The 27,282-nt window shown below is 45.4% G+C and overlaps 1 protein-coding gene and 1 long non-coding RNA gene across 3 annotated transcripts in view; one reads left to right on the forward strand and one right to left on the reverse strand.

Annotated features, from left to right (window-relative positions):
- Positions 1-27,282, forward strand: part of LOC145722445 (uncharacterized) — an 87,795-nt gene that overhangs the window by 17,338 nt on the left and 43,175 nt on the right. The window lies entirely within an intron of this gene.
- Positions 3,194-26,503, reverse strand: GLRA1 (glycine receptor alpha 1). Its single transcript, XM_081825769.1, has 7 exons — positions 26,480-26,503; positions 25,641-25,864; positions 22,850-22,932; positions 21,516-21,653; positions 19,225-19,439; positions 9,515-9,661; positions 3,194-3,484 (listed from the first exon to the last, which is right to left on the reverse strand). Exons 1-7 carry the CDS (start codon positions 26,501-26,503, stop codon positions 3,194-3,196), a joined length of 1,122 nt encoding a protein of 373 aa, XP_081681895.1.

A 27,282-nucleotide genomic window follows, 5' to 3' on the forward strand; every position in this document is an offset into this window, starting at 1 on the left:
TGCTAAATCCTTTCTACATTATACATTGATGATAATGCCTTCTCTTTGAGCATGCTTCATTTCTAATTCACAATGGTATTTTTGACTTTATCATGATGTTCTTTTCCCACCACTGCTCATCTTTGATAAAGTAAAGCAAAAAGAAAAATCTGCAAATGTTCCAAAGAAGGTAGGTCCATGTACATGTGCATATATATATATGTGCACGTCTATCTAGAGGGTTCAGAAATTAAAGTGACATTAAACTTTTCATTGTGTAAACCTCCTATAGTTCAAGCATACGGGACAGTTAGAGCTGGAAGGGGTTAGAGATCTGTACCACTCTCCCCATTGTGTTTGTAGAGGAACTAAAGCTAAATCATTTACCTAAGGTTCCCCAGCACATTAGTGGTAGGACTAAAATTCAGGTTCTTTTCCACTATAATGTATTCACTCACATTTATTTTCCATGAGGAATACCAAGTCTGGAATAGTTGGAGCAAAGATTTCAGTGACCTTTCCTTTCTGTGTCTCAAAAAGATGATTCTGTTGTCTGTTAGATACTGTTGACTAGACCTGGCAGCTCCCAGTGGGCCCACAAGTTGAATATGGTGGCAGAAGTTCAGGGACCCAGCAGAGGTTGGGCAAATGCCCCAGTGATTTCTCTGTTTCGGAGCGATTCCAGACGCCTCACACAAGGAGCCCAGTTTGAAATCTGCAGATGCTCCTGTTTGAGTGGAGGCAGAATGTCTTGGAACAACTGGTGTTGTCTTCAGTCCCTGACACAGGCCTAATGCCTTTGCTGCCGGATCACCTCGATTTCAGACATTCTGAATTTAGTCTGGTAATGAGTAAACTGGAGAAAAGGGCTTCTTTAATTTTTTTTTTTTTATTAAATAACGATTTTCCCCTTAAAGTGAATAAAGTGCTAGTGAAAGGGGCAAATAGCCTCTCCAGTGACTCACGCGCCACTGAGGGATTGAGGATTTCCTCCCTTAAATAAAGTGAATGTCGTGCTAATAGCAGTTCTGAGACTGATACTTGAGTCTTGAACTGGTGGTACTTATTCAGATCCCTCTGTTTCCCTTTTCCTCCTTTAGACACAGTTTGTGGTGGGGAAAAGGATAAAAAGATAGTCGTGGATGAGAGCGCCCCACTCAGGATTCTGGGCTCTATCCAAGGCTAGAATACAATTTAATTTTCTGGTCTACACACGCCAAGAGAAGGGAAGGCAATGACTTACTGACCTTGACCCTGGATGTAAACAATTTTTTCATTCAAGCCTCAAAGCCAAATCCTCTTTTGGCTGCACAGTGCATTTTCTTTACCCAAATCACTCTAGATCCTTGTCTTTTGGCTTGGTGTTTTGGGCCTCTAGAGGTATTAGCCATTGTGCCACAGGGAATGGGAGAAATTTCCCTCGGGGAAGGGGCTTGAGGGAAGAGTTAGGGTCCCAGTGTCTCCCTTCTCTTCTCCCCCACACTGGGGATACTCTAAAGACCCCTGTGAAACCCCAGGCCTCAGGACAAACCAACTGTCCGCCGTGTCCCAACATCTACCACTACTTTGATCCAAAGCCAAGACACTAAAGTGCAAAGGAAGAAACGTAGCCCAGTATACCGGTCACAGGCTGCAGCAGGGAGCATGCCCCAGACAGCGGTGCCATCATTCAAGCATGATGCTGTTGGCAGAGAGGACAGAGGCTGCTCCTGTCTTTAGCAGTCCCTGTTGCAGACCCTCCATCAGTGAACATCCGTGTCCTTCAACAGGGTCCCCCACCCCTCACAATTTATTTCCTAGTCCCTCTCCTTTTTTCTGGAGTGCCCTAGCTAACCTGGGGTGGTAGTTCTAGCACTTCAGAGTTAGAAGGAAAGAAATATTTGTCTAACTTTCCTAAATGTTAAAGCTAAGCAAAGCACCAAAAAGGAAAACAAAAAGATTTATAAAAATATAATGGGGTCATCTCCCCATGCTTCCCACATTATTTGTGGCATATGAAATGTCAAAATATAATGAACAGACTTTCTAAACATTACTATTTCTTTCCACCCGTATATATCTGAGCTGCGGCAGCCTCATTACTACCCTTTCACCTCTTAAAACTTCACTCTGTAGAGCCATTATAGAATAAATCTACTTCATCCCACCGGCCCCACCTTCCCAAATACATACCCACTTGCAGTTCCAAAGAGAGACTCTCCAAAAAAATAGACATTTGAAAAAAGTGCATCTGTTTATACTCAGTCTATCTGCATATTACTTCTTGAGATTATTACTTTTTTTTTTTTAACCGTAAAAAAGATTGCATATTGGCAATATAATGGGAAAACCATGGCGGCCATTTCTGGGTGGCAGTGGAGGGTAAGTGGGGTGGGTGTTGAATCATAGAAGCGAGAGGGCTCAGAGAGGGGCAGGTGTGGTCCTTAGCCTTGAGACCTGAGGATTGAGGTGGAGTTGTCTTGATTATCAATCCTTGGGTCTCTGAGATGTCCCATCTCCTTAGCCATTCCCTCTCTTCTCTCCACCTTTCCCCATTTCCACTACCCATGGCCAGGCCGCATAACCCTCTGGAAGCAGAGGTGGGATGGCTTTTTGGCATGTGTCCACCCGGGCCGGTTTGAAGACAGGCATGGCATTTGGAGGGCTGTGATATGGGACACATACCAGAGCAAGCTTTGTGACTGTTTCCACTCTGGGAAAAATTGTCCATCACTTCTGTGGCTTTAAAAATTTAAGCAGTTACTAGGCTGATAGGTTTAGAAACAAATCTTTTGTTCTTGTGGTTTTGCATTAATATTAAGCATGAATATATATCATATATTACATTGCTTTCCTTCTGCTCTGGGGCAGACTGCACTCTCCTTCCAAATAGGAAAACTGCCCAGCCCATGGACTCAAATTTTTGAAAGCTGTTATTCCCCCACTCCCTACCCCCCTACTAACCCTCCCCTTTCTCCTGACCCCTCAGCTCCGATATTAGAAAAGCCCCTCCCTCCCCCCTCCCAGCAGCCCACCCACGGTTAAATAGAGAGTGCCACATTCTAAGATTCATGCATCACTGCATTTTGCTATTGCACATAGTGCAGAGAAAGAGGGAGTTGTGTATGTGTGCCCCCTCCCTCTCTTCTCCTCCTCTTCCTTAGGCTCTCAGATTCCTGTGCTATTCCCACTCTGCCCTCTCCCAGCCTCCCCACGCCCCTCCATCCCAGACCCGTCACTGGTTGTGAACATCCTCCCTGCGGACGATCTTATAGATGATCCAGTAGAACATGTTGAAGATGAGGAAGGCCATGGGGAAGCCAATGCGGGATATTTTGTCGATTTTCTTGGCCCTCTGGATGAAGAGTTTTCGCATCTCCTCCGGGGACTTAGATGGTGCAGGAGGGGGGTTGGTGGTGGTGGTGTTGTTGGCGCCTTTGACCGAGATGCCATCTTTGGCCTGCAGACAGGCTGGGCCCATCCCGTAGGCAGAGAAGTTGAAGCGGCCCTCTCCGGCCTCATCCTCCTGGAACAGATTCAGCATGGGGCTCTACTTAAAATAAGACAGGGGCTGGGCACCCTCCCTGCAAGGCACTCCCCTGGGGGCCAGGCCAGGCCCATCTGGTTCTCCCTGCCCCCCTGCCTCTACCATTCCAGGTTTCTTAAGGCTCTTAGGCTGGCTGGGGAGTTACGCCTTATAGAGGGGCGCCACTTGCATGCTGAAACAGAGGCAAACCAGGGGATAGGAATGTGGCCTAGAGTCTGCAGACCAAGTCCGGCTCGGTCACTTGCTGGCCATGTGGCCTTAGGCAAGTCACTTCTCTATTTGAGTCTCAGGTTTTTTTTACTTCATATTTTCCTATAAATGGGGGGAAAGATTCACCCCACTACAACCAAGGGTTCTTTTGACCATCAGAGGTTATAGATGAACAGACGTTCGAATGCTGTTTTTTTAGAAATCGGGACGATTTGGAGAGATCCCCTGCTTTGCCTCTGTTGCCTTCTTGCCCTTCTCCCCCACCCCATCCCCCCAGTTGGTGTGTTCTCGGGCATGGGTTGGGGGAGAGAGCAAATGCTGTGGGCCTCAGCCCTGTTTTACACGCCGCCGGGGAAGCCACAGCTGCTTTCTCCCGCCACATTCCCACAGCCCTGGCACTTGTGACCTCAGACATAGCTCTGGATTAAGTTATTGTTCAAAGCCCTTCATCCTTTGGCTCCAACTTACCTTTACAGGCCTTTGCCCTTCCCCTTACCTTATGCTTGGCATACCTGCCAGTTTGGTTGCACTTTGCCAGTCCCCCCTGTGCATTTCTCTCACCCTGCCTTATGCTCACTACCAACACGCCTCTGCCCGTATTCTTCTAATGTCTCCCTTTCCCAGCTCGTGGTGATCTTCTGATCTGACTCGTGCAGACACTGTTGTCCGCTCTCATCATGTCTAGCTTTGTAATCTTCCCCTGTGAGCTCCGCGCTGGCACCGAGAGGCTCCCATTGTCCTCCTAGGGAGGGAGACAGCCTATCTTCCGCTTGTTCCTATGTAGAACAGGGCTGACAGAGAACAGGAGACACCGTGTATGAGCCCCTTTCCAGCTCTGTTCCTGCCACCCTTGCTTGGGCCACCCCACAGGCTTGTTGTGACAACTTCCAGCCCAGTCTTTCTACTGCCTCCCGGCTGGCCCCTTCAACCCAGCTGAGTTGTCTTAACACACATCGTATTGGTCATCTTTTGCTTGAACTCTTTAATGGGCTATCACTGGCTTCAGGATAATTAAGGTCCTTACGTGGTGAACAAGGCCTTAGATGGCCCGGACTCTGCCCTCTCCAGTCTCATCTGTGCTATTCTCTTTCCAGCACCATATGCACCAGTCATCCCAAAATATTTACAGATATTCAGACGTGCCATGCTCTTTCTTTTTTAACCACGGGCCTCTGCTCAGATTGTCCTCTCTTCCGGGAACGTACTCCTAACCTCTGCTTCCAACACCTTCTCTTTCACTGAACTAATGTCTTACTTGGAAGCCTTCCCCGAGGGCAAGAATAGACGAGGTGCCCCTGCTATGTGCTCCATGAGCTCCCTATACATCCTGCTCTGTTGTTTTTTTAAAGCTCTTATCACATTATGTTTCTTTAAAAAAAAATATATATATATATATATAATCTTTATCTCTTGCAAACCTTTTTGTTTTTTATTTCTATTTTTTAGAGAGTGCGGGTGGGGGAAGGGCAGAGGGAGAGGAAGAGAGAGAATCTTAAGCAGGATTCACGCCCAGTGCAGAGCCTGATGTGGGGCTTGATCTCAGGACCCTGAGCCGAAATCAAGAGTCAGACTCTTAACCGGCTGAGCCACCCAGGCGCTCCACATTGTTTCTGGATTAATGTCTGTTTCTCCCATTAGACTCTAAGCTCCATGCAGGCAGAGTCTTACTCATGTTCATTGCACCCTGAACACTGAACATATGAACAGTGTTTCTGGACATAAGCTCAAAGCTCAGTAAATATTTGTTGAATAAGTAAATGTTTACCAGTATATCTTCACTACTCCTAGCTTCCTTTTTTTTTTTTTTTTTAAATGGGGTTGTATTCTTGGCACCAGGAGGATTTGAGACATGGAAAATGCTCAAGAAATCTTTGGCAAATTGTTGAATCTGGTCCAACACTCTCATTGCAGAAAGGGGGAAAGAACATGTGCTGGGCAAATAGATCCCAGTAAATATTTGTCTATGAGTAGGGCAACAGTAGAGGGTTTGTGCCAGGACCAAGGAAAGGAGTTGGAGGCAGCGCTCCAAATTACTGGACCCTGTGGCTGGAAGGGGGTCTGGGTCCAGCTCTATCGCTGCCCTTGCTGCAGGATGGGGTGCTTGAAAATGTTTTCTCACCGGGCTCTAGTTATGCAAGGGAAGCACCAAATTAATTTTATATACAGCTTTGGGCGAATTTTTCTCTGCCTTCCTCATCAATTAAACATGGAAGTGGAAGGAGTGGAGGTGTGGCCTGGAGGCCCCATCTACTTAGATGATCATCAATTTCACACTGTAGCCAGGAGAAAGGAATTTCCCTAGAAATGACGGAGAGAGGCTTGCTATTCCTGTTCTCCCCAGCAGATGGCAGGAAGTGAAGGCTTGGGGATGGAGCGGTTACAATCTGGTCGTCTCCTCCTCCCAGGGAGGTTGGGAGGGTGCCTGCCCAGTATGGCTCGCAGATTTCCTAATAATCTGACTAATGAGGCCGGCCAGGGAATTTGAGGACCAGATGCTTTGTGCCCAACAAATGAGGTAACATGGGAGGATGGTGGGATTTGAGGAGCCTGGCCAAGATCACAGGCTCTGAGAAACTCAGGCATGGAGCTAGTTCCTTTTCACTCACCATCTGGGGCTGAAAACCCCCTCTGCAAACTTCCTGCTGAAGGGAGGTTTCTGCAGCCCAAGCTTATTATACACTGCTGATGTGCAAGCCACATCCAGAGGGGCTTACTCCAAAGGAAGCACTGCTTTATGGTGAACCCAATTCTGCATCCTTGTAGTTTCTGACATTTGGGTCAATTTCAGAGCCCTTAGGAACAAGGTCACACTGATTCAACCACACACAAGGGGCCACGCAGGAGAAATGTGAATGAAGAAATGAGCCAGGGCTGACAAAATCTCCAGTCAGAAGGGACTGTGGCAAAGCAGAGAATGCATTCCCTACCTAAGGGCAGTTCCAGTGCCCCAGTATCAGGTGGGATGTGAATCCAGTGGGACCAGAGGCTGTGACTTTTTGAATGAAGATTAAAGTGTGATTTTTAAATGCTGGCACCTTATTCTAGACTTCTGAGACACTGCTAGTGAAATTAAAGACAGTTGCATGTTGAATTTGATTTCTGGCTACTGGTTTTTGACCTCTGCCTTGGGATAAGTCTTAGTTCTTATTTGTGATCTAATAAATCGCAGGGCTGTTTTTATCTGCTTCAGGATGGCAATATTGGTGAACAGATAAGCAACTGATGGTGTCTGGTCAGTGGGAGCCATGGGACCTCCAGCACCTACCCTGCTTTGCCACTAGAGCCTCTGTGATCCTAGTGACTTGCTCCTCCTTGCTGTTGTCATTGGCGTGGGAGGAGTGGACAGGATGCCCTCTAAAGGGCTCTTTCAACACGAACATGAGCTATGAGAGAGCGAGGAGGGAACCGAGCAGGGATATCTGATCAAATCTGATAGTGGCTTTATTTATATTTCACCTGGCCCTCGAGAAAGTTTAGTTTTTCTCAGGTGTGTAAAGCTGGTAGGGAGTTGGCGAGGGTGGAGGCAGCCTTTGGAGGTACTGTAGGCCCACCATACTGCACGTCTGCAGGGGGGCTCCATTTACATTTTTGTCTCTGCAAATAGTGCCCCCTGGAGTTGTGCAGTGCACAGTCTAGTGGCCTGATGCTAGTCAAATATTATGGACATAGTTTCCCCAAATAAGTGTCTCTTCAACAAATGTATTAACCCTCTTTTAGCAGAGGAAAGTGCAAAAAACAGCTAGCCAGTGGGGAAAAAGGAAAAATAATAAATTCCCAAGAATGTTATGTTTGGTCCATTCCTTGCTTAGATTATTTTAATAGTCAGAGGCTAAGTATCCAATGGGCAGTAAGGACTAAAACTAGAAGTCTTTTGAGAAATCCTGTCTGGCTTGCTGCACCTAAGATAGTTTTCTCTTCCGATGCAGATTTAGAAGGATGGTTATACCTGAACTCCCATGGACATCTTCTGTCTTGAAATGTCTGCCTCTTGCCTATGGTAAACTGCTAGAAGTTAATTGAATCAGATTGCTGATGTTTAAGGAACATTCTGATGGAAATTCTGTACGTGTGTAATCATTTTATTCCCTGGTACTTGTGTGACAGGAACAGAATTTAAAGTTACTTTGTAATCTGATTTAATCCTCACCACAGTCCCCCACTGTGCCAATTTAGTCCACTTTACAGATGGAGAAACTGGGCCCAGAAAAAGGTGAGTTTGAAGTCACATACTAAATCGTGATACAGAGACAGGGTCCTCTGACACAGCACATTGTAGCTGGATAGATCGCTATTTGACGTAGGTCAGTCTAAAGCTTGGGGGGGCCTTGGTGTGTGGCAGGGATGTGGCATGGCCTGACAGGTCATAGCGTATGGGTTCTTGTTTGCCCTAATCTGTTGCTGGAAAAACTTCTGGCTAGGCTCTCTGACCAGAAGGGCTCCTCTGTGTTCATGAGTTTATCCCTTTGTCCATAGGTTCAGGAAATGCCAATGACATGTTCACTGTATGTCAGGCATTGTATTAGGCACCAGAGACATAGCACTGAGCCAGAGTTGACATGGTCTCCACCCTCATGGAGCTTATAATTCAGTGGGAGAGATAAGCACAAAACAACTACATCATGAATGTATGATTATAAATCAAGATGACTGTTCAGAAGGAGGGAAACTGAGTTTTATTAGAGCATGATCTTTGCTAGCTCACACAGCATCCTTGTGCAGATGAGAAAAATGGCACCCCTCCTTTCTAGACATATAATTAGAATCCTTCCTCTGGCAGATACAGTCCATGCCAAAGCAGGACCTAGAGAAAAGTGCCTCGTTGGCAAGGGGGCCCGTGGAGGATACAGTCTGCATGGCCATACTTGACAGCTTTGCATGAGAACCTCACTACAGGACCTCTACCTTGACCCAGGTATCAGGGAAGATGCCTCAGCTGAGAACCTGAAAATGAGTGCTTGGTTAACACTAAGTAAAGTGCACTGGGAGGGCATTCCAGGAGAGAACAAGACATCTGAAGTCCTGTGTGTATGTTTGAGCAACAAGGGAAAAAACTAGGGTGGTTGGTGCTCAGAAAGCAAAGGAGAAAGTGAAGATGAGGCTGGAAAGAAAAGTGGGTTCTATGATCTCCAGGGGGAGAGGTCTTTGGGGGAAATATTTATTGACCAAAGTGTGCAACCAGTTTGTTCGCACAGACGGCACTCTCCGCAGTGGCATTTGCTGGTTGGAACACAGCCTCTGAGTTAGCAGAGGTTGGTGACTTCGTATAGATGGTTGGCCAAGTAGTTCTTTACTCACACCTTCATAAAGTGAGAGAATTCACTCTAAGGGAGCATCTTGCGTGATGCTCCTTTCTTGCAAGTAAGGAGCAAAGGCCTGGCACCTGGACATTCTACTCAAAGATCTTACCTTTTGTGGTGCAATTCCCTTCTGGAACCAGACCCTTGGAAATAATGCAGGCTTGCCGAAGACACCAATAAACGTCTTTCAGCCTGCCAAGCTTCAAGGTCACAGCTAGTTATTATCTTAGCCCATCAGTGTTTGCTCCATCAGTTCTGTCTTCAGGTGTAACCTGATCATTTCTATAGTATTACGGTTGGAAGAGTAACTCTCTACAGACCCAACAAGGCATTATTTATGGGAGGGGAAGTTAGGAGTTGTAGGCCTTCAATCCCTATTTTATGTCTGCCTTACCCACTGAGAAGGATGGTCCAGTGAAACAAGTATCACAAGAGAAGCCTGCCTGGAACTCTTCTGTTGACCACCAGCTGTCCCTCCTTAGGTAGCGATCCAAAGGCCTACCTTGTGATGTCTTCGCTTCCTCCTGAATCGGAGCAGCTCTTTGTGCTGCCGAGACACAAAGTTGACAGCGGCATACTCAAGCAGGGCTGAGAACACGAAGAGCAGGCACACTGCCATCCAAATGTCAATGGCTTTCACGTAGGACACCTGGAGTGGGGGTGGAGAAGAACACAGGGGCGTGAGGGCAAGGGAGAATGAAATATCTCAATATTTCTGCTCCTCAGTAACTCCCCCATCACTCACTGCTATTCCCTCCTCAGCTGGGATATTAGGAAAGTGCAGAGGAAAACAAGAAAAATGCACCAAGAAGACTGTACAAAACATTGGAGAAAATAGAATATGGTACCTAGAAGAGTAGTGAGGAGAGGAGGATGGTATATCATCATCGTTGAGTGAAACAGAATGGTGTGTTTAGTCTAAGAGTGATAGGAACAGAAGGGTGTACCTAACATTAAAAGTAAACAGAGAATATTAGCAAAAGTAGCAGAGTAAGATCTTCAAAAACCCTTCTCCTATATAAGAGCAATGAGGACAACAGCAAAAATGGTCAGAATCAACTTTTTCAGAAGCTCTGTTAACCAAAGGCTAACAGCAATCTTGAAAGCATTTACTTAAAAGGTCAGCTGAATGCCAGTAAGAGCATCAAAATTTGTGGCATTAAAAAAAAAAAAAAAACCAGCTTCATTGAGATAAAATTCATACACCATACAATTCACACATTTAAAGTGTACATTTCAATAGTTTTTAATACATTCAAGATATGTGCAACCATCATCATAGTCAATTTTGGAATGTTTTCATCACCTCCAAAAGAAATCTAGTAACTTTTAGCCATTATTCTTTTTCTTATTCCCCCAATTCCTGTCTGCCCCCACCATCCCAAGCAACCATTAATCTACATTCTCTCTCTATAGACTTCCTCATTCTGGGCATTTCCTATGAATGGAATCATACCATGTGGCCTTTTATGACTAGCTTCTTTCACTTAGCATAATGTTTTCAAGATTCATCCATGTTGTAGTATATATCTATATTTCATTCTTTTTTTTTAAAGATTTATTTATTTGAGAGAAAGAGAGTGTGTGCAAGCGGGGGAGGAGCAGAGGGAGGGGGAGAAAATCCCAAGCAGACTCCCCGCTGAGCACAGAGCCTCTATAGGGCTCTATCCCATGACCCTGAGATCATGATCTGAGCCAAAACCAAGAGTTGGACACTTAACTGACTGAGCCACCCAGGTGCCCCTATATTTCATTCTTTCTTATAGCCAAATAATATTTCATTGTATGGATATACCACATTTTGTTGATCCAGTCATCAGTTGATGGACATTTGGTTGTTTCTACCTTTTGGCTATTACAAATAATGCTGCTATGACCATCTGTGTACAAGTTTTTGTGTGGACTTATGTTTTCATTTCTCTTGGGGCCTTGTGGTATTTTAACTTGGTGAATTCTTGTTCTCCTGTGCTAGCCTTGAAAACCAACAGACTGCAAGCAGAGTGAAAACCAGCATCCAGGCAATCAGTGAATGGGGCAGAACAGAGTTGGAGTTTCTTTAAAGCTCCATTCTCAGAGAACTGTCATTATTTGCGGAAAGACCGCACTCACAAGGAAGGCTGTCTTTATTTGACCTGACTTGGAGCTGGCCCAGTGTGAACAGCCTATTCCCTGGGGGCATCTGTTGAAAATAGTCAGTGGCAACTGTTGAACATCACATCAGCCTGAGGCATTAGGTAAAGTTGAAGCAAACAGTAGGTTGATTAACAAGCTTAAAAGGAAAATCTGGGGGAATGAGATGTCCACAGGGGGCTTTAGAAAGCTTTCACATACTTCTGGGAATTGGTGTGCATGCTTAGGCCTGTGTGCTCCTCAGGAAAGGCCCGAGAAGGCCCCTTAGCTCTCAACTCTGGGTAACCTTGACATACTGAGCAAGCTGCAAGTGAAGGGGAAGGCAACACTGTAAACTGCCTGGCTGAGTTGTGTCCTAATACATCCGTAGAGCCCTAGAAAAAGGTTGGGAGGTCTCTAGGTTCTATGCATTTAAGCAAATTTCTGTCCAATTTTAGCTAACCACCAAGCTAACTGAGCAGAGACTTCAGTGGCCTCACACAACAAAGAATACAGACCTTAGAGAATTAGTTCACAAGCGTTACTAAACAAACAGCAACAACAACAAATCTTGAGGAGGGAGAATCTGATTTCCAGAGATGCCACATTACATTATGTAAAACATGTAATTTGCAACCAAAAATTATAAGATACGCAAAGAAATAAAGGATGGCCCTGCAATGGACTAAATGTTTGTGTCCCCACCCCCCACTTCATAGGTTGAAATCCTAATTCCAATGTGATGGTATTTGGAGGTGGGCCTGTTGGGATGTAATTAGATCATAAGAGTGGAACTCTTGTGAAGGGATTAGTGCCTTTATAAGAAGAGGCCAGCTAGCTGGCTGGCTTTCCAGCCTGTGAGGATATAATAATAAGTTGGTAGTTTGCAACTGGAAGAGGGTCCTCACCAGAACGCTACTATGCTGGCACCTGATCTCAGACTTCAAGCCTCCAGAACTGTGAAAAATAAATTTCTTTCATTTATAAGGCACCCAATCTCTGGTACTTGGTTATAGCAGCCCAAATTGACTAAGACAGGCCCATACATAGGAAAAAAAAAAAGCAGTCCAAAGAAGCTGCCCCTGAGGAAGCCCAGATATTGGACTTAATAAAGGCTTTATTTTTTTTTCAAATTTTTATTAAATTATTTTATTTTATCATTATTTTTTAAGGATTTTATTTATTTGTCAGAGAGAGAACATAAGCAGGGGGAGCAGCAGGTAGAGGGAGAAGCAGGTTCCCTGCTGAGCAAGGAACCTGATGCAGGACTCGATCCCAGGACCCTGGGAGCATGACCTGAGCTGAAGGCAGATGTTTAACCAACTGAGCCACCCAGGCGTCCCTTAATAAAGGCTTTATTTTTTTTTTTAAAGATTTTATTTATTTATTTGAGAGAGAGAGAATGAGATAGAGAGAGCATGAGAGGGGGGAGGGTCAGAGGGAGAAGCAGGCTCCCTGCTGAACAGGGAGCCCGATGCAGGACTCGATCCCGGGACTCCAGGATCATGACCTGAGCCGAAGGCAGTCGCTTAACCAACTGAGCCACCCAGGCGCCCTTAATAAAGGCTTTAAATCAATTATTTTAAATGTGTTCAAGGAACTAAAGGAGACCTGTACAAACAATAAAGTATGAGAACAAAGTCTCACCAAACAGAACATAAGATAGAAATGATAAAAAGAACCAAATAGAAATTCTGGAGTTGAAAAATAACTGAACTGAAGAGTTCACTAGAGGGGATAAATAGCATATTTAAGCAGACAGAAGAAAGAATCAGTGAAGTTGGAAGAATCAGTGAACTCGAGGTTATCTTGTCAGAGGAGCAGAATGAAGAAAAATGAACAGAGCCTCAGAGACCTGTGGGTAACCATCAGGTACACTAACATATGTTTAATGAGTGTGCCTGAAGGAAAGGAGAGAAAGAAGCAGAAAGGGTATTTGAAGAAATAATAGCCAAAATTTTCCCGAATTTGAAGAAAAACACTAATGTACACATCTAAGAAATTCATGAACCCCAAGCAAAACGAAGGGCTCCACACCTACACACTTCATAGTCAAACTGTCAGAAGACAAAGAGAATCTTAAAAGCTGCAAGAGAGAAGCAACCTGTCATGTGCAAGGGATCCTCAATAAGAATGACAACTGACTTATCATTAGATTGATTATATACTTTTAAATTGGGGGTGGGTAGAGATTATTTAAATTAAATTAAATTTAAATTAAAGCATAGGGACAGGACTGGTGTCCTGCATTGTGATTGTGAGGAGTGAGATTTCTCATTAGAATCCAAGCAGTCTGATATAAATGGCTAACAGACACATGAAAAAATGCTCAACATCACTCATTATGAGGGCAATAACAAACCAACACCACAATGAGATAGCACCTCACACCTGTCAGAATGGCTAAAATTAACAAGTCAGGAAACGACAGATGTTGGTGAGGATGTGGAGAAAGGGGAACCCTCCTACACTGTTGGTGGGAATGCAAACTGGTGCATCCACTCTGGAAAACAGTATGGAGGTTCCTCAAAAAGTTAAAAATAGAGCTACCCTATGACCCAGCAATTGCATTACTAGGTATTTATCCAAAGGATATAAGAATAGTGATTCGAAGGGGCACCTGCACCCCAGTGTTTACAGCAGCATTATCAACAATAGCCAAACTATGGAAAGAGCCCAAATGTCCATTAACTGATGAATGGCTAAAGAATATGTGGTATATATTATGCAGCCATCAAAAAAACTCCCTGAAATCTTGCCATTTGCAATGACGTGGATGGAACTAGAGGGTATTATGTGAAGCAAAATAAGTCAGAGGAAGACAAATACCATATGATTTCACTCATGTGGAATTTAAGAAACAAAGCAGAGGAACATAGAGGAAGGGAAGGAAAAATAAGATAAGGAAAAATAAGACAGGGAGGCAAACCATAAGAGACTCTTAACTACAGAGAATAGACTGAGGGTTGCTGGCAGGAGGTGGGTGGGGGGATGGGCATTAAGGAGGGCACTTGTGATGAGCAATGGCTGTTATATGTAAGTGATGAATCACTAAATTCTACTCCTGAAATTAATCTACACTATATGTTAACTAACTTGAATTTAAATAAAATCTTGGAAGAAAAAAAAAGAAACCAAGCAGTCTGGAGGCCAGTGGGATGGCCTATATAAATGAGAAGACATCCTGTGTTTATGGATTGGAAGATTTGATATCATTAAGATGGCAACACTCTCCAAATTCATCCACAGACTCAGTGCATTTTTTTTTTTTTTGGATGGGCAGCAAAGCAACGTTTATTGAGTGATAGCAAAGTGCTAGTACAAAGCACCCAAGGAGGAGGGGACCCAAAGGGGTTGCCACAGACTCAGTGCATTTTTAATCTAACTTCCTTTTTTATTGTTGTTGCAGAAATTGACAAATGGGACTTAAAATTCGTATTCAGGTTCATATGGAAATGCCAGGGACCCAGAATAGCCAAACCAATCTTTAAAAAGAACAAAGTTGGAGGACTCACACTTCCCAATTTTAAAACTTACTACAAAGCAATGGTAATCAACAGTATGGTACTGACATAAGGATAAATGTATAGATCAGTGGAACAGAACTGAGAGTCCAAAAATAAACCCATACATTTATGGCCAATTGATTTTTGACAAGGATGTAAATTCAATGCAGGGAAAGGATAGTCCTCTCAACCAATAGTGCTGCAGGAACTGGACATCCACATGTAAAAGAATGATATCCCTCCCTCATAGCTATATGCAAAATGCAAAATGGATTAAGGCTTATATTTAGGGCTAAACTACAAAACTCTTAGGAAAGAACATAGGTACAAATTTTTGTGACTTTGGATTAGGCATTAGTTTCTTAAATATCATACCAAAGGCCAAGCAACAGAAGAAAAAATAAATTTTACTTCATCAAAATTAAAAACCTTTGTGTATTAAAGGACACTATCAATCAAGTGAAAAGACAACCCAAAAAATGGGAGGAAATATTTGTAAGCCATATATTTGATAAGGGATTAAAACCCACAATGCACAAAGAACTATTACAACTCAACAATAAAAAGAAATACTTTTATTATAAATTGGGCAAAAGATTTGAATAGACGTTTCTCCTAAGAAGATAAAGAAATGGCTAATAAGCACATGAAAAGAATGCTCAACATTATTAATCACTAGGAAAATGCAAACCTAAACCACAGTGAGGTAAATACTACTTCACATCCACTAAGATGTTTATAATCAAAAAGACCTCAAATAATAAGAAGCATTGGTGAGGAAGTGGAGAAATTGGAACCCCAGTGAGATTATGAAGTGGTGCAGCCACTTTGGAAAATAGTTTGGCAGTTCCTCACAAAGTTAAGCATATAGTTACCATATGACCCAACAATTCCACTCTTAGGTAAATACCTATGAGAGTTGAAAACATATGTCCACACAAAAACTTGTACATAGATGTACATAGAGCATTATTTATAATAGCCGAAAAGTGGAAATAACCCAAATGTCCCTCAACTGATGAATAGATAAGCAAAATGTGATTGTGCCATACAATGGAAATATTATTCAGCCACAGAAGGGAATGAAGTGCTGATACAATGTACAACACAGATGAATCTTGAAAACAGAACAGAAGTGCACGTATTATATGATCCCATTTATATGAGATGTCCAAAATAAGCAAGTTCACAGAGGTGAAAAGTAGAGTAGGGATTGCCAGCGGCTGGTCAGAGTGGGGAATGAGGAATGAGTGTTGATGAGTTATGGGGGTTTCTTTTGGGGTGATGAAAACGTCCTGGTATTAGATAGTGGTGAGGGTGTGCAACTTCGTGAATATATTACTTGCCACTGGATTTTATGCTTTAAGAAAAGTGAATGGAGAAGAATGTGAGGTTGAGTGTTAATAGCGTATGAAGCCAAATACCAAGTCTGGTGTTAACAATGAGTGGAGCAGAACGTTGAGTCTAGTGTAAATCATAAGTGAAAGAGAGTGTAGCATCAACTCTTAATAGACAGGGGAGCAGGATGTTGAGTCTAACATAAGGAAAAGGAAGCAGATGTATCTGCTGTTACAGTTGCACAGAGCAGAATGTGTTGTCACGTGGTAACAGTAAATGGGGTTTAGTTTCAAGCATTTATAGTGAATCTAGAAGAATGCAAAGTCTAGTGTTCATAGTGCAAAGGGCAGATTATTGAGTTTTAAGAGTGAATAGAGGCGACAGTGGTGTCTAGTGTTAATGGCAGATGAAGCCGAATGTCATCTCTCACATTAAATGTTAATGGAACATGAAATATCATGAAAACAAAACAAAGAAACAGTGGGGAGATTGTTCTAGATTAAAAGAGTAGCCATATACAGAGGCGCCTGGGTGGCTCAGTTGGTTAAATGGCTGCCTTCTGCTCAGGTCATGATCCCAGGGTCCTGGGATCGAGCCCCACATGGGGCTCCCTGCTTCGTGGGGAGCCTGCTTCTCCTTCTCCCTCTGCAGCTCCCCCTGCTTGTGCTCTCTCTGTCAAATAAATAAATAAACTTAAAAAAAATTTTTAAAAAAGAGTAACCATATACAATATGAATCTTGAGTGGATCCTTGATTGGATCCCTCACCATATTTACTGATGATGTTTTTTGACATTTGGGAAAACCTAAAGTTTCTTTATTAGATGATATTATGGAATTATTTCTAATTCAATAATTATTGATATAAAATTGATATATAATATATAAATATAATTGATATAAATATAATTATTATTGAACTAATGTTAACTTTTTTAGATGTGACAATATCATTGTGGTCCTTATTCCTTATTTAGAGATGGCTTGTCATGATGTCTGTAACCATTAAATGATTCAGCAGAAATTATGTCTACCTACCTACCTACCTACTTACCTACCTCCCTACCCACCCACCCACCTATTTATACAGAGAGAGAACTAAAGTAAATGTGGCAAGATGATAACAGTTGGAATCCAGGTGAAGGATATTAGAGTGATCATTGTATAGTCTTCCAACTTTTCCGTATCAAGACAGAATGTTAAATGAGGCATTAATTGGAAATGGTACAAATGTTGTATTTAGCATAAGGCTGAAGGGAGCAGAATATGGAGTCTGGCATTAACGGTAGAGCTGAATGTTGTGTCTGCTGGTGAGTGATTAAAACAGAATGTGACTCAAACAGTAGTAGTGAACGTGGTAGAATGCAGGGCCTAGCGTTAGGAAAGAGTAAAGCAGAATGAGGCATCAAGCATTCATAGTGAAGGCAGCAGAATGTTGTACCTCACGTATGGGTGAATGGAGGAGTATGTGGTGTCTGGCATTAATAGTAAATGAAGCAGAACATTATGTCTAGTGTTAAAAGTGAATTAAGCAGAATGTGAGGTTTGGTGTTAACAGTGAAAGGAACAGAATGTTGCATTTATTGTAAGGGTGACTGGTGGAGAATTAGTGTCTGGTGTCAGTAATGAAGTGGAATGCTGTGTCTGGTGTTCGAAGAATGGAGCAGAATGTTGTGTCTAGCACAGAGTGAATGGAGCAGAATGTGTATCTGGCTTATATAGTGAATGGAGAGAAATGCTGTGTCTAGTGTTAATAGTGAGTGGAGTAGAGTATGGTTCAAGAGTGAATAGTGAAAATAGCAGGATGTGGTGTTGAACGTTAGAAATGTGGAAGAAGATTGAGGTATGGCAGAGAAAGGTTCACGTATGATGTTTGGGATGAGGCTGCAATCTTACAAAGGACCTACTTGCAAAGTTGGCCCTTGGTTGACAGCTGGGAACTTGGATTTTGGGAATGTTCCCACTTTCCGTAACTGATAAGGATGCCTACTGTGCCTAGACTGCCAATACCAACAATATGGATTGTGCTGAATGTCTGCTTTCCTTCTGGGAGTCCAGAGTTTTGCTATGTGCCAGGCAGAGGGGGCCTATGTGACCAGCACCCAATAAAAATCATCCATACTGAATCTTTTTTTTTTTAAAGATTTTATTTATTCATTTGAGACACAGAGATACAGAGAGAGAGAGCATGAGCAGGGAGAGAGGCAGAGGGAGAGGGAGAAGCAGGCTCCCTGCTGAGCCAGGAACCCGATGTGGGGCTCGATCCCAGGACTCTGGGATCATGACCTGAGCCGAAGGCAGACGCCCAACCATCTGAGCCACCCAGGCGCCCCATCCATACTGAATCTTAATGAACCTCAAAACAATGTCTCTATCTCCCTGGGCAGAAACATCCCACACATGTGACTGCCTTTTTATTGTTAGGGTAAGAATGTGCTCTGTGTGGTCCCTCATGGTGGGGAGAAAACCAGGAAGCCTGCAGATGGTTTCCTCCAGACCCTGCCTGTGTCTTTTTACTTTATCACCTAGCTGTGTATTCTTTTTTTAAAATTTTATTTTTTTTATTTTTAGAGATTTTTTGTTTTTATTTTTTTCAAGGATTTATTCATTATAGAGAGAGAGAGAGAGAGAGAGTGAGTGAGTGCTCGAGCAGGGGGAGAAGCAGAGGGAGAGGGAGAGGGGAAGAAAACTCTATGCTGAGCGTGGAGCCTGATGTGGGGCTCCATCCCATGACCCTGAGATCATAACCTGAGTGAAACCAAGAGTCCCACGCTCAATGGACTGTGCCCCCGAGGGGCCCCCCTAGCTGTGTATCCTTAATGCAACACTGTAAGAAATCTTAGCCGTGAGTACAATGATATGCTGAGTCCTGTGAGTTGTATCAAATCTCTGAACGTGGGGGTGGTCGTGGAGACCCCCACCACAAAGCATCTACCGTTAATGGTAAAAGGAGAGGATGTTGTATTTAGCACTAAAAGTGAATGGAGGAGGAGGTGGAGTTGAGTGTGAATAGTAAGTGAAGCAGGATGTATGCGGAATGTTGGTAGAGAATGGAGCAAAACCTGGGGTTTTGGCAACTGTATACAACATAGTGTTCAGTCTGGAGGAGAGGTTTGATGCATCAGAATGCTGGATCCTGCCAAGTGCAGCAGATGAAGACAGAGTGACTAATTCCTTATGCTCCCTTTATCTCAGGCAGGTAGGGAGATGAGTGTCCTTCTTTGTCCAGGTGTTCTGTGCTCTTGGGCAGTAGGACTTACCTTGGGCAGGGATGCTCGGGAGCCAGAGCTCTGGGTGGTCATGGTGAGCACAGTGGTGATGCCCAGGCCCACACGGGCTGGTGCGGCATCCATGTTGATCCAGAAGGAAATCCATGAGAGGATGACAATGAGTAGGCTGGGAATGTACATCTGGATCAGGTAGTAGCCCATCTGCCGCTCCAGGTGGAACCGGGCCTCAATGCAGGTGAATTTACCTGTAGGAAGTTAGAGTGAGAAGGCAAAGTAGCCTGGTGGGTAGGAACATGACTCTGAGGTCAGAACAACCTCAGCTGGAGTCCTGGTTCCGCCTCACACTAGCTGTGTCCTCAGGCAAGTGATTGGATCTCTCTGTGTCTCCGTTTCCTCATCTGTGGAAAATTGGGGATGATGATGATGATGATGATGATGATACCTACCTCACATGGCTACCTGCGTGGTTACTGTGAGTATAAAATGAGATGATGCCTATAAAGAACTTCGCACGGTCCTCACATCATTTATGCTCAGGGATGTCAATTGCCATCATCCTCATCAGCCCTGTTTTGTTGCTAAGAGTGGGCCTCAATGGATCAGTTATCTTCCCAAAACATGACTTGATCCTGTTACTTCCTCTTGTGAAAACTTTCTTTCCTTCCTTCTCTCCTTATACCAGAAAGTCCCCATTATCTACAGGGAAAAGTTCAAACTTTTCAGTCTGCTCTTCATAGTCATGCTCTGGCCTGTTTTTCCATCCCACTTCCCTTCTTTCTTCACCCTAATCATGAGCCCCTCCACTCTATCCCTTGCCTTAAGCATGTCCTGCACTTTGACCTTTCTGAGCTTTGGCTCCTGCTAATCCCTCTGCCTGGGATGCCGGGACTCTTCCCCACAACCAGCCAAAGCAACCCTCCAGCTCCTCCGCGGTGCTTTGAATGTCAAGTCTGCCCAGGCAGAATGACTCTTCTCCCCCGTGAGTTCCTTCAGTTCTGTTCATGCAGTCATCGGGCCTTTAGGGCATGATGTACTGAGGATGTAGGTACATCGGTCTGTCTCTCCTCTGCAATGGCCTGTGGGCAGCTGGTCTCCTCCCCCTCTGTGCTTGCCTGGAACTGGGGCGGGGCCGGTCCCATGGAGGGGGCTGGTTCTCAGCTCCAGCCCCCTGCAGCGCGGTTATTAGGGGAGTTCCTAGAGCTCCCTGGACTGGCTGCCCTGTGTGGGCAGGGCCTCGTCAGCCTCTCCCCCTCGAATCCACAGGGCCTAGCACAGAACTCAGCTCTCACTGAAGTGGGAATAGTGAAGAGCGAATGAGATCATGAATAAGAAAACGCTGTGTGAACAGTTTCGGGCTGTGGTACGCGAGTCAGTGTGACTGTGTGATCCGTGGGAAGTCACTGCTCTCATGGCTGCTAATGGGAGTCCCATGACCTCTCTGCATCTCAGCATGCCCAGGGATCAGGAGAGTATCTCTGGAGGTTCTGAGGCATCTCGGAGGTGACCCAGGAAGGGGCAGCTGTCCTCAACAGACCAGAGCCCAGGCTGCCTGCCCTTGCCCTGGGCCTTCTACTTGCAGCAGAGCACCCAGTGATTTCTCTCAACCCCCCTGCTTCACGTCCTCCCCTCCCTGGCCCCTGTCAGCAGCCTCTTTCATGCCTCCACTCTCCTCAGCTGGGCTCAGCAGCAGCCTCCTGCCCAGCCCTCCAACTTGCGTACTGACTGACTGCCTTTCTTCCGCTGTGGCTGCGTGAGCTCCTTCCCAGCCTGCGGCAGGGCAGGCAAGGCCAGTCTTGGTACGACCCCAGTTCATTCCTGCATCCCATCTTCCCACAAAGGCTGTGCTATGCCTGGGAGACAGCTGAGCAGAACAGCCGTGGCTTCTTCCCCCTCTTGCAGCTTGCAGTCTAGGGGGACCCTTTCCAACTGCACTGTTTACGAACCTCAGTGCCACCTCTCAGCTTCCTCCTGCTGGGGTCTGACGAGAGCACTCTGTGTACTGTGTCCTGTCAGAAATGTAAGTTCCCCTGTGACCGACACTGCTAGATGTCCTAATAGCAGCTCCTCCCTTCCGCCTTGGGAATAGGATTCATTTTGACCTGGGCATGCTGCTACCTGGAATGAAGACTGTGTCTCCCAGCTTCCCTTGCAGTGAGCTATGGCCTGAGCTTTACTTATGTGCCCTAGGACATCTGGGAAGAAAGTATCAGAGTTTCAAAGACTATGCTCTTAACCACTAGGTAGTAAACACAGAACTGTGTCCATCACGGGCACCTCATAAGATCTATTGGATCAAAGGCTGAATGAATGTTTGGACCTACCTGTGTTGTAATGCTTTGTGCAGTATCTCAAGTCCTTCTCCTCTTTCAGGATAAACTGGGGTAGAGTTAGTCCATCTGCCACCTGCACAGCTCCCTGCTCCTGCCACTCGAAGATCAGGTCATTCATGGTATATCCAACTGGGATGGGGGATCAGAAGAAGGAGTGGTCACCACCCAGAAGCACTTATTTGAGGCATGTCAGAGTTGGTTTGGCTTAGAGACTGAGAGGCATCAGGTACTAGAGGGAATGCATGAGACCATGTTGCCTCACCACCACCCCTCCTGACTCCTCTTCCACCCTCTCCCCACCTCCCCTGCAACCAAGGAGGTTAAAACAGGTTTTATTGTTTATATCAACCCCCCTGCCTTCTACCTCCCTTCCTGCCCCTCCCACCATCCTATATTGGCTTGTCCTTTTGCCTCCACCTCTTACCCCTGTGGTCCTAGTCAGTTCACATCTGCTATTTGGCCTGCGTACCATCCTTGCAAGCTCCCTGCTCTGCTCACAGCAGCTTTTCCTCTGGGGAATGACTCTACAGAATACTGTTGTGGGACTATCAGCTGGGGGCCAAGGTGTTAGATAATGACTCAACTAGACCAGTCAGACGCTCTGTCCCAGGACTTGACTCTTGAGTCAAGTGACAGAAGGTTCAGGAGTTGGCTGGTGCCAATTCCCTTCAGATGTGGTGCTCCACCTAAATCCTCTGCCCTGGTTCCTGTACTTTCAGCTTCTCTTTCAAGTCCGTGAGGAAGCCCTATGTCCTTCCCTTGAATTCCACCTTTTAAATTAGATTGGTTTCTGTTTGCAGTCAAAGAAGTCAGCTCCCTCCTCTAGTAGGTTCACTTGTGACCTCCGACATAAAGCCCTCTCCAGTGCCCCCTCCCTTTCCCAGTCAGAAGGAAGCACTCTTTCTGCCAGGAGTCACAGCATTCAGACTTCCAACAACACACTTACCACCTGCTGCCCTGTGTTAGAGTTATTTGTGCAGCTAGCTGTCTGTCTCTCCAGCTGCAGGGAGCATCCCTGTGAGTTCAGGGACCGTGACTTATTCAAGCTCTTTCTCCTCTGTTCCTGGAGAGCATATTCACAAGGGACATGGAACAGTGCCTCTTGGGAGAATACTGCTGGCTCCAAAGCTGGGCCTCAGCCAGCCAGTAAGGGGGTTTAGATTTCTAATGCATTTTCGAAAGCGAAGCCCCCCATCTGGTATTTTGGGTTCAGACAGTCATCTCGTGGGGTCCAGCAGTTAGGAGCAGCTGTATGGGAATTTCTGCAGGTCCCATGGGTAAAGGGGAGTCTGGTTCTTTCTAAAGCCCTCATGCAAGGGACTCACAGCTTTCCAGTTGCATGATACACGTCTGGACATCCATGGGGAAATTCTTCAAGTCCATGGGGCAGGCCAGTGTTAGGGTGATTCTGAGAAGAGAAGGGAGTTGAATGATGCTAGAGCCACAGACCAGGGAAGCTGTACCTCCATTCTAGTTATTACCAGAAAATCAGTAATCTTGGACAGGTCAAGGAGGTCAGGGAACTAGTGTTTATTGAAATAATATATGTATATTTCTACATTCCAGATATGGAAATGGAGGCTCAGAGAGATACAGTAGGTTGCCTAAAGTCATACAGTCAGTGGAACTTCTGGGTTTCCGTGGAGTCTGTCTGACTTCTAGACATCTGCTTTCAGCAAGGGAAATGAAGGCCTGGGGGACAGGCACTGCCCCTGATCCCTACTCTTCTGCAGAGGCTGAATTCCAAGTTGAGCAGCCCCAGGCCTCAGGCATCCAGATGCACTTGCAGCAGGGGCTTCAAGTGGTTCTTTGCTGCCTCCCTTCATACACTGGACTCATCAAACGTTATTTTAAAGAGGCCCTTGCCTTCTGGGTGTCCAAACAGAGCTGGCTCACACCTGTGGGCTCGTGCTGGGGTCACTTGGGAAGTGGTGGGTGCCCCAGGCTTCTGGGAGAGCTGTCTATTTTGGTTTGTTCCACTCTTGCCGAGGCTGAGCCTTAGAACCAGAGGGAGTCCCCCAACAGAAGCAAGGTCCACAGTTCAGGCTAGGATGCAAGGCTTCAGCTTCAAAGGCTGTGCCCACATCGGAGCACCTGCTGCAGAGAATAGAGAAGAAAGGCTCTCAGAGCCCAAAGAGGCTTAGATCATCAGACCAACTCCTTCATTTGACAGTTGAGAAAACTGAGGTGCAGAGAAAGATTGGTCAGGACTCTTGCAAGGTCACACAGCGCGTGATGGCTCAAAGGCCGGATTCAGAACTGTGTTTCCTGGCCATTGGATTCTGAGCTCATGTGTTTACTTTCCGACTCTGCTCTCCTGGAAAGCGTTTCATTGGTGGTGGTCTAGGGACACTCGGCTGCCAGCACCTTACTGCACATGGTGAGCACACGGCCCTGTGTCAGCCTCCTCCCCCCAGCTCACACCCACTGCTCTGGGTTTGGGCCCCATTTAAGCACAAGGTACAAGCAAGTGGGGGGAAAAGGGAAGGGAGGGGGAGGGGGAAAGTGAAGAGAAAGTGAACAGAGTTGAATTTCTGAAGATAAAAGCTCCAAAGTAGGGCAGCTGTCACACTAGGTTAATTTTCTGAAGTTGAATGACCTTGGGAACATCACTTTCTGCTGATTTGTCCTTCTGTCATGCTGCATGGGGCTTAGCTTTGTAGAGATACCAAACCAGCCTGGCAGCAGCAAAATCCAGCAGAGCAACCTCTCCTGCCCCAGCCATTAGGGCACTGGTGGTCATCCCGAGCCCACCACCCTTCCATCTGGATGTGCACTGGCAGGATGGGCTCCAGGGTGAGGAAGGCACGTCCTCTCCTCAGTGCCTCCTTTCCCTGCTGAGGTTCTTAAGTCCCCTCTCCCACCTGGCCTGCTTGCAGGAGTCACCCTGAGTCCAGTCACATCTGAAGGTTAGGATGGTTGCAGCCTCGCCTATGGGCCTGGACATTTAAAGCTCATCTCCTAATGGAAACAGAAAGATTTATTCCCCGAAGAACTGGAGGGGGAGGAGGAGTCATTTAGGGCCAGTGTCCCTTTGAAGCTCTTTGAAATAAACACATACTCATTCATTCATCAAATGAGTGCCTATTGAATGCCGGGCACTGTTCTGCTAGGCTCTGAGTGGGCATCGGATGCACACCAACAGATTGGAATCGGGGCTGTGCTACTGGGTGGCTGTGGGAACTTTAGCAAGTCACTTAAATTTTCAGATCTTCACTTGTCTGATCTGCAAAATGGGCGTAATAGAAACTATTTCATGGAATTGTTAGGAGGATTACAAATAATATATGTAAAATACCCAGCCTAATCAGTAAATTCTCAGTGAATGCTACATATGTAAGAATCTAGCATGGACGTTGGTCATTTTCTCCATGACTTGGGGGTAGGAATGGGTAATTACATGGGAAGAGTTGGCAGGAGACTCTGAAAGTTTGCCCCTAACCAGTATCTGCAGGATACCTCCCAGCTGGGAAGGGGGTCCCAGCTTCCTAGACTCAGTGCAAGGTATGGAGGATGGAAGGGGTTCATGGAAGGGAGGGAGCAGCCCTGGCTTGTACCTGTGAGTAGCCTGGCAGGCCCATTTTTGTTGAAGCTGCTACGACTTTTCAGGCTTTGTGCCTTTGCTCCTACTATTTTTTTTTTAATTGTGATAAGAACATTTAACATGAGATCTAGCCTTTTAACAAATGTTTATGGGTACAATATAGTATTGTTAACTCTAGGCACAATGTTGAACAGCAGCTGTCTAGAACTTATTCATCTTGAGTAACTGAACACCCCTGCTACTGAGCACTGTCTTTGAATACTCTTTTCCCTTCTTGTTTTATTGAAATGCTGGGTAAGCTTAGGGGCCTAACCTTAACCCCTCTGTCTCTAAGATGCTTCCTCGGTTCCCCTGGTTATAACGAACCACTCACCCCTAGGACTTCGCCCAGTATGTTATTCTTACTCCCTGAGTATAATCTACAGAGCTGGCTCTGCACATTGTGCAAAGGTGTGGGGTTGCCCGGGCCTGTGCACCCGTGGTTGGCCCACCTCTTAGCGTCTGCCCCCAGGAGGCCATGGGACCAGGTGCATCCTGAGGAGGATGGCAGGGTGAACCTGTGTGGAGCTCACCTGATGCTGTAGAGGACATTTCCATTCCGGGAGATCCTCAGCAGTTTGTTGTCAGTGGTGATCTCGTGGAAGTGGGCCCCCTTCTCGTTGGCGAAGAACAGGTCAGGCTTCCAGATGGAATCCAACATGGATGGGTCCAGGTCCAGAGAGTCATCCGGGTATTCATTGTAGGCCAGCCGGGGGTCATTCCACTGCTGCCTCAGGAAGATGTTGACCCTATAGTCCTACAGCCAGGAGATAAGGAGGTGGAGTCAGGGTCAGGCCCCGGATGTCCGCTCTTGGAGGGCCCGGATGCTTTCGGTCAGTGCTCCCTGAAGTCCCTTTTGGAGAATTATGAGGATGGTTGCAGCTTATGTGGGTGAGACATAAAGTCTGTGCCTCAGGAAAAAAGTCAGGGGATTCATCCCTGAAAATCCTCTCCATGCCCTATGAAGTATATTCAGCTCTGAACTGAGATTATTTAAATGGTATTCTTTTGAAAAAATTTAAAAATAAAGTTCCACCTGATAATAATAAACACCTGTTTTCATCCTAGTGACATTTTGTCACGTTTGCTTCATGTTTTTGACTAGAGAAATAGCACATCCCAGATAAAGTTGAAGTCCCCCTTTTATTATGGAGGCTGTCAGGGCAGTAATTCTCATGCACAGTGAAGTTTGAGAATCACTCTTCCAGGTAGATTGACGGAGCAAAAGGAGAGGCTGAAAGCTGCTGCCTGAGCATTCAAACTGTTCTGCTTGAAGAAAACAATTAATTCCCAAGCAGTGAAGGAAGGATGGGTGAATTCTGCGGTGCTCCTCCTGGTCCTAGAGTTCATACCACTCTGTTTCAATCCCAACCTTCTGCAACCTTCTATCACACATGTTGATTTATTTGTTTGGGGAGGATTTCCTTTTTAATTTTTTTCCTAATGTAAACTCTACACGCAACGTGGGGCTTGAGCTTTTATGCCCTCAAGATCAAGAGTCGCATGCCCTACTGACTGAGCCAGCCAGGCGCCCCTGGGGAGGATTAATAGACGTGGAGTCACATCTTACTGGGTTCTAAACTCAGTGCTAAGTCTAATGCTTCTCGAATGGGACTGCAGTGTAGTTATTCTGCTGGAAAAAAAGTCATGATCAAACCAATTAGGGAAATGTTGGACTAAACCAAATGCAACTGATTTTTTTATTGCGGGAGTTCTTGGAGACCATAATATGCTAATTATTTGTATGTATCTCCAAGAGGGGAATAGAATATATATTTCCCTGATTTATTTTGAGTACAGAACTCTTGCATCTTGTGCATGATGCTTGCCTTCTACAGAATGTATGTAGGAATTGCCGGCCTAGTCAAAACTCCCTCCCCCACCCCCCACCTTGGTTTCTTTTCTGGATGGAGAAACTGAAGTCCAGAGAGTTAAGACTGACCCAGGATCACTCTGAAAAGGCAGGTCAGAGCTGACTGTGGAGTGCAAGAGTCCTGACTCCTAGCTGAGGATTTGTTCAGCTGGTCCTAGGATTGCTGAAAGAGTCCATTCAGCAACCAATCACAGTCTGAGAAGCAGTTAGTGGTATGGGTAGGTCTCCATGCCAGGAAAGTGGGTCATGAAGTTAAGAAATATTTTCATGAAGAAATGTTTTCGATTTTGTTAGGGAGGCAT

This window comes from Leptonychotes weddellii, chromosome 7 (genome assembly GCF_054177405.1).
Source record: "Leptonychotes weddellii isolate Sample4059 chromosome 7, ASM5417740v2, whole genome shotgun sequence".
Classification (NCBI taxonomy): domain Eukaryota; kingdom Metazoa; phylum Chordata; class Mammalia; order Carnivora; family Phocidae; genus Leptonychotes; species Leptonychotes weddellii.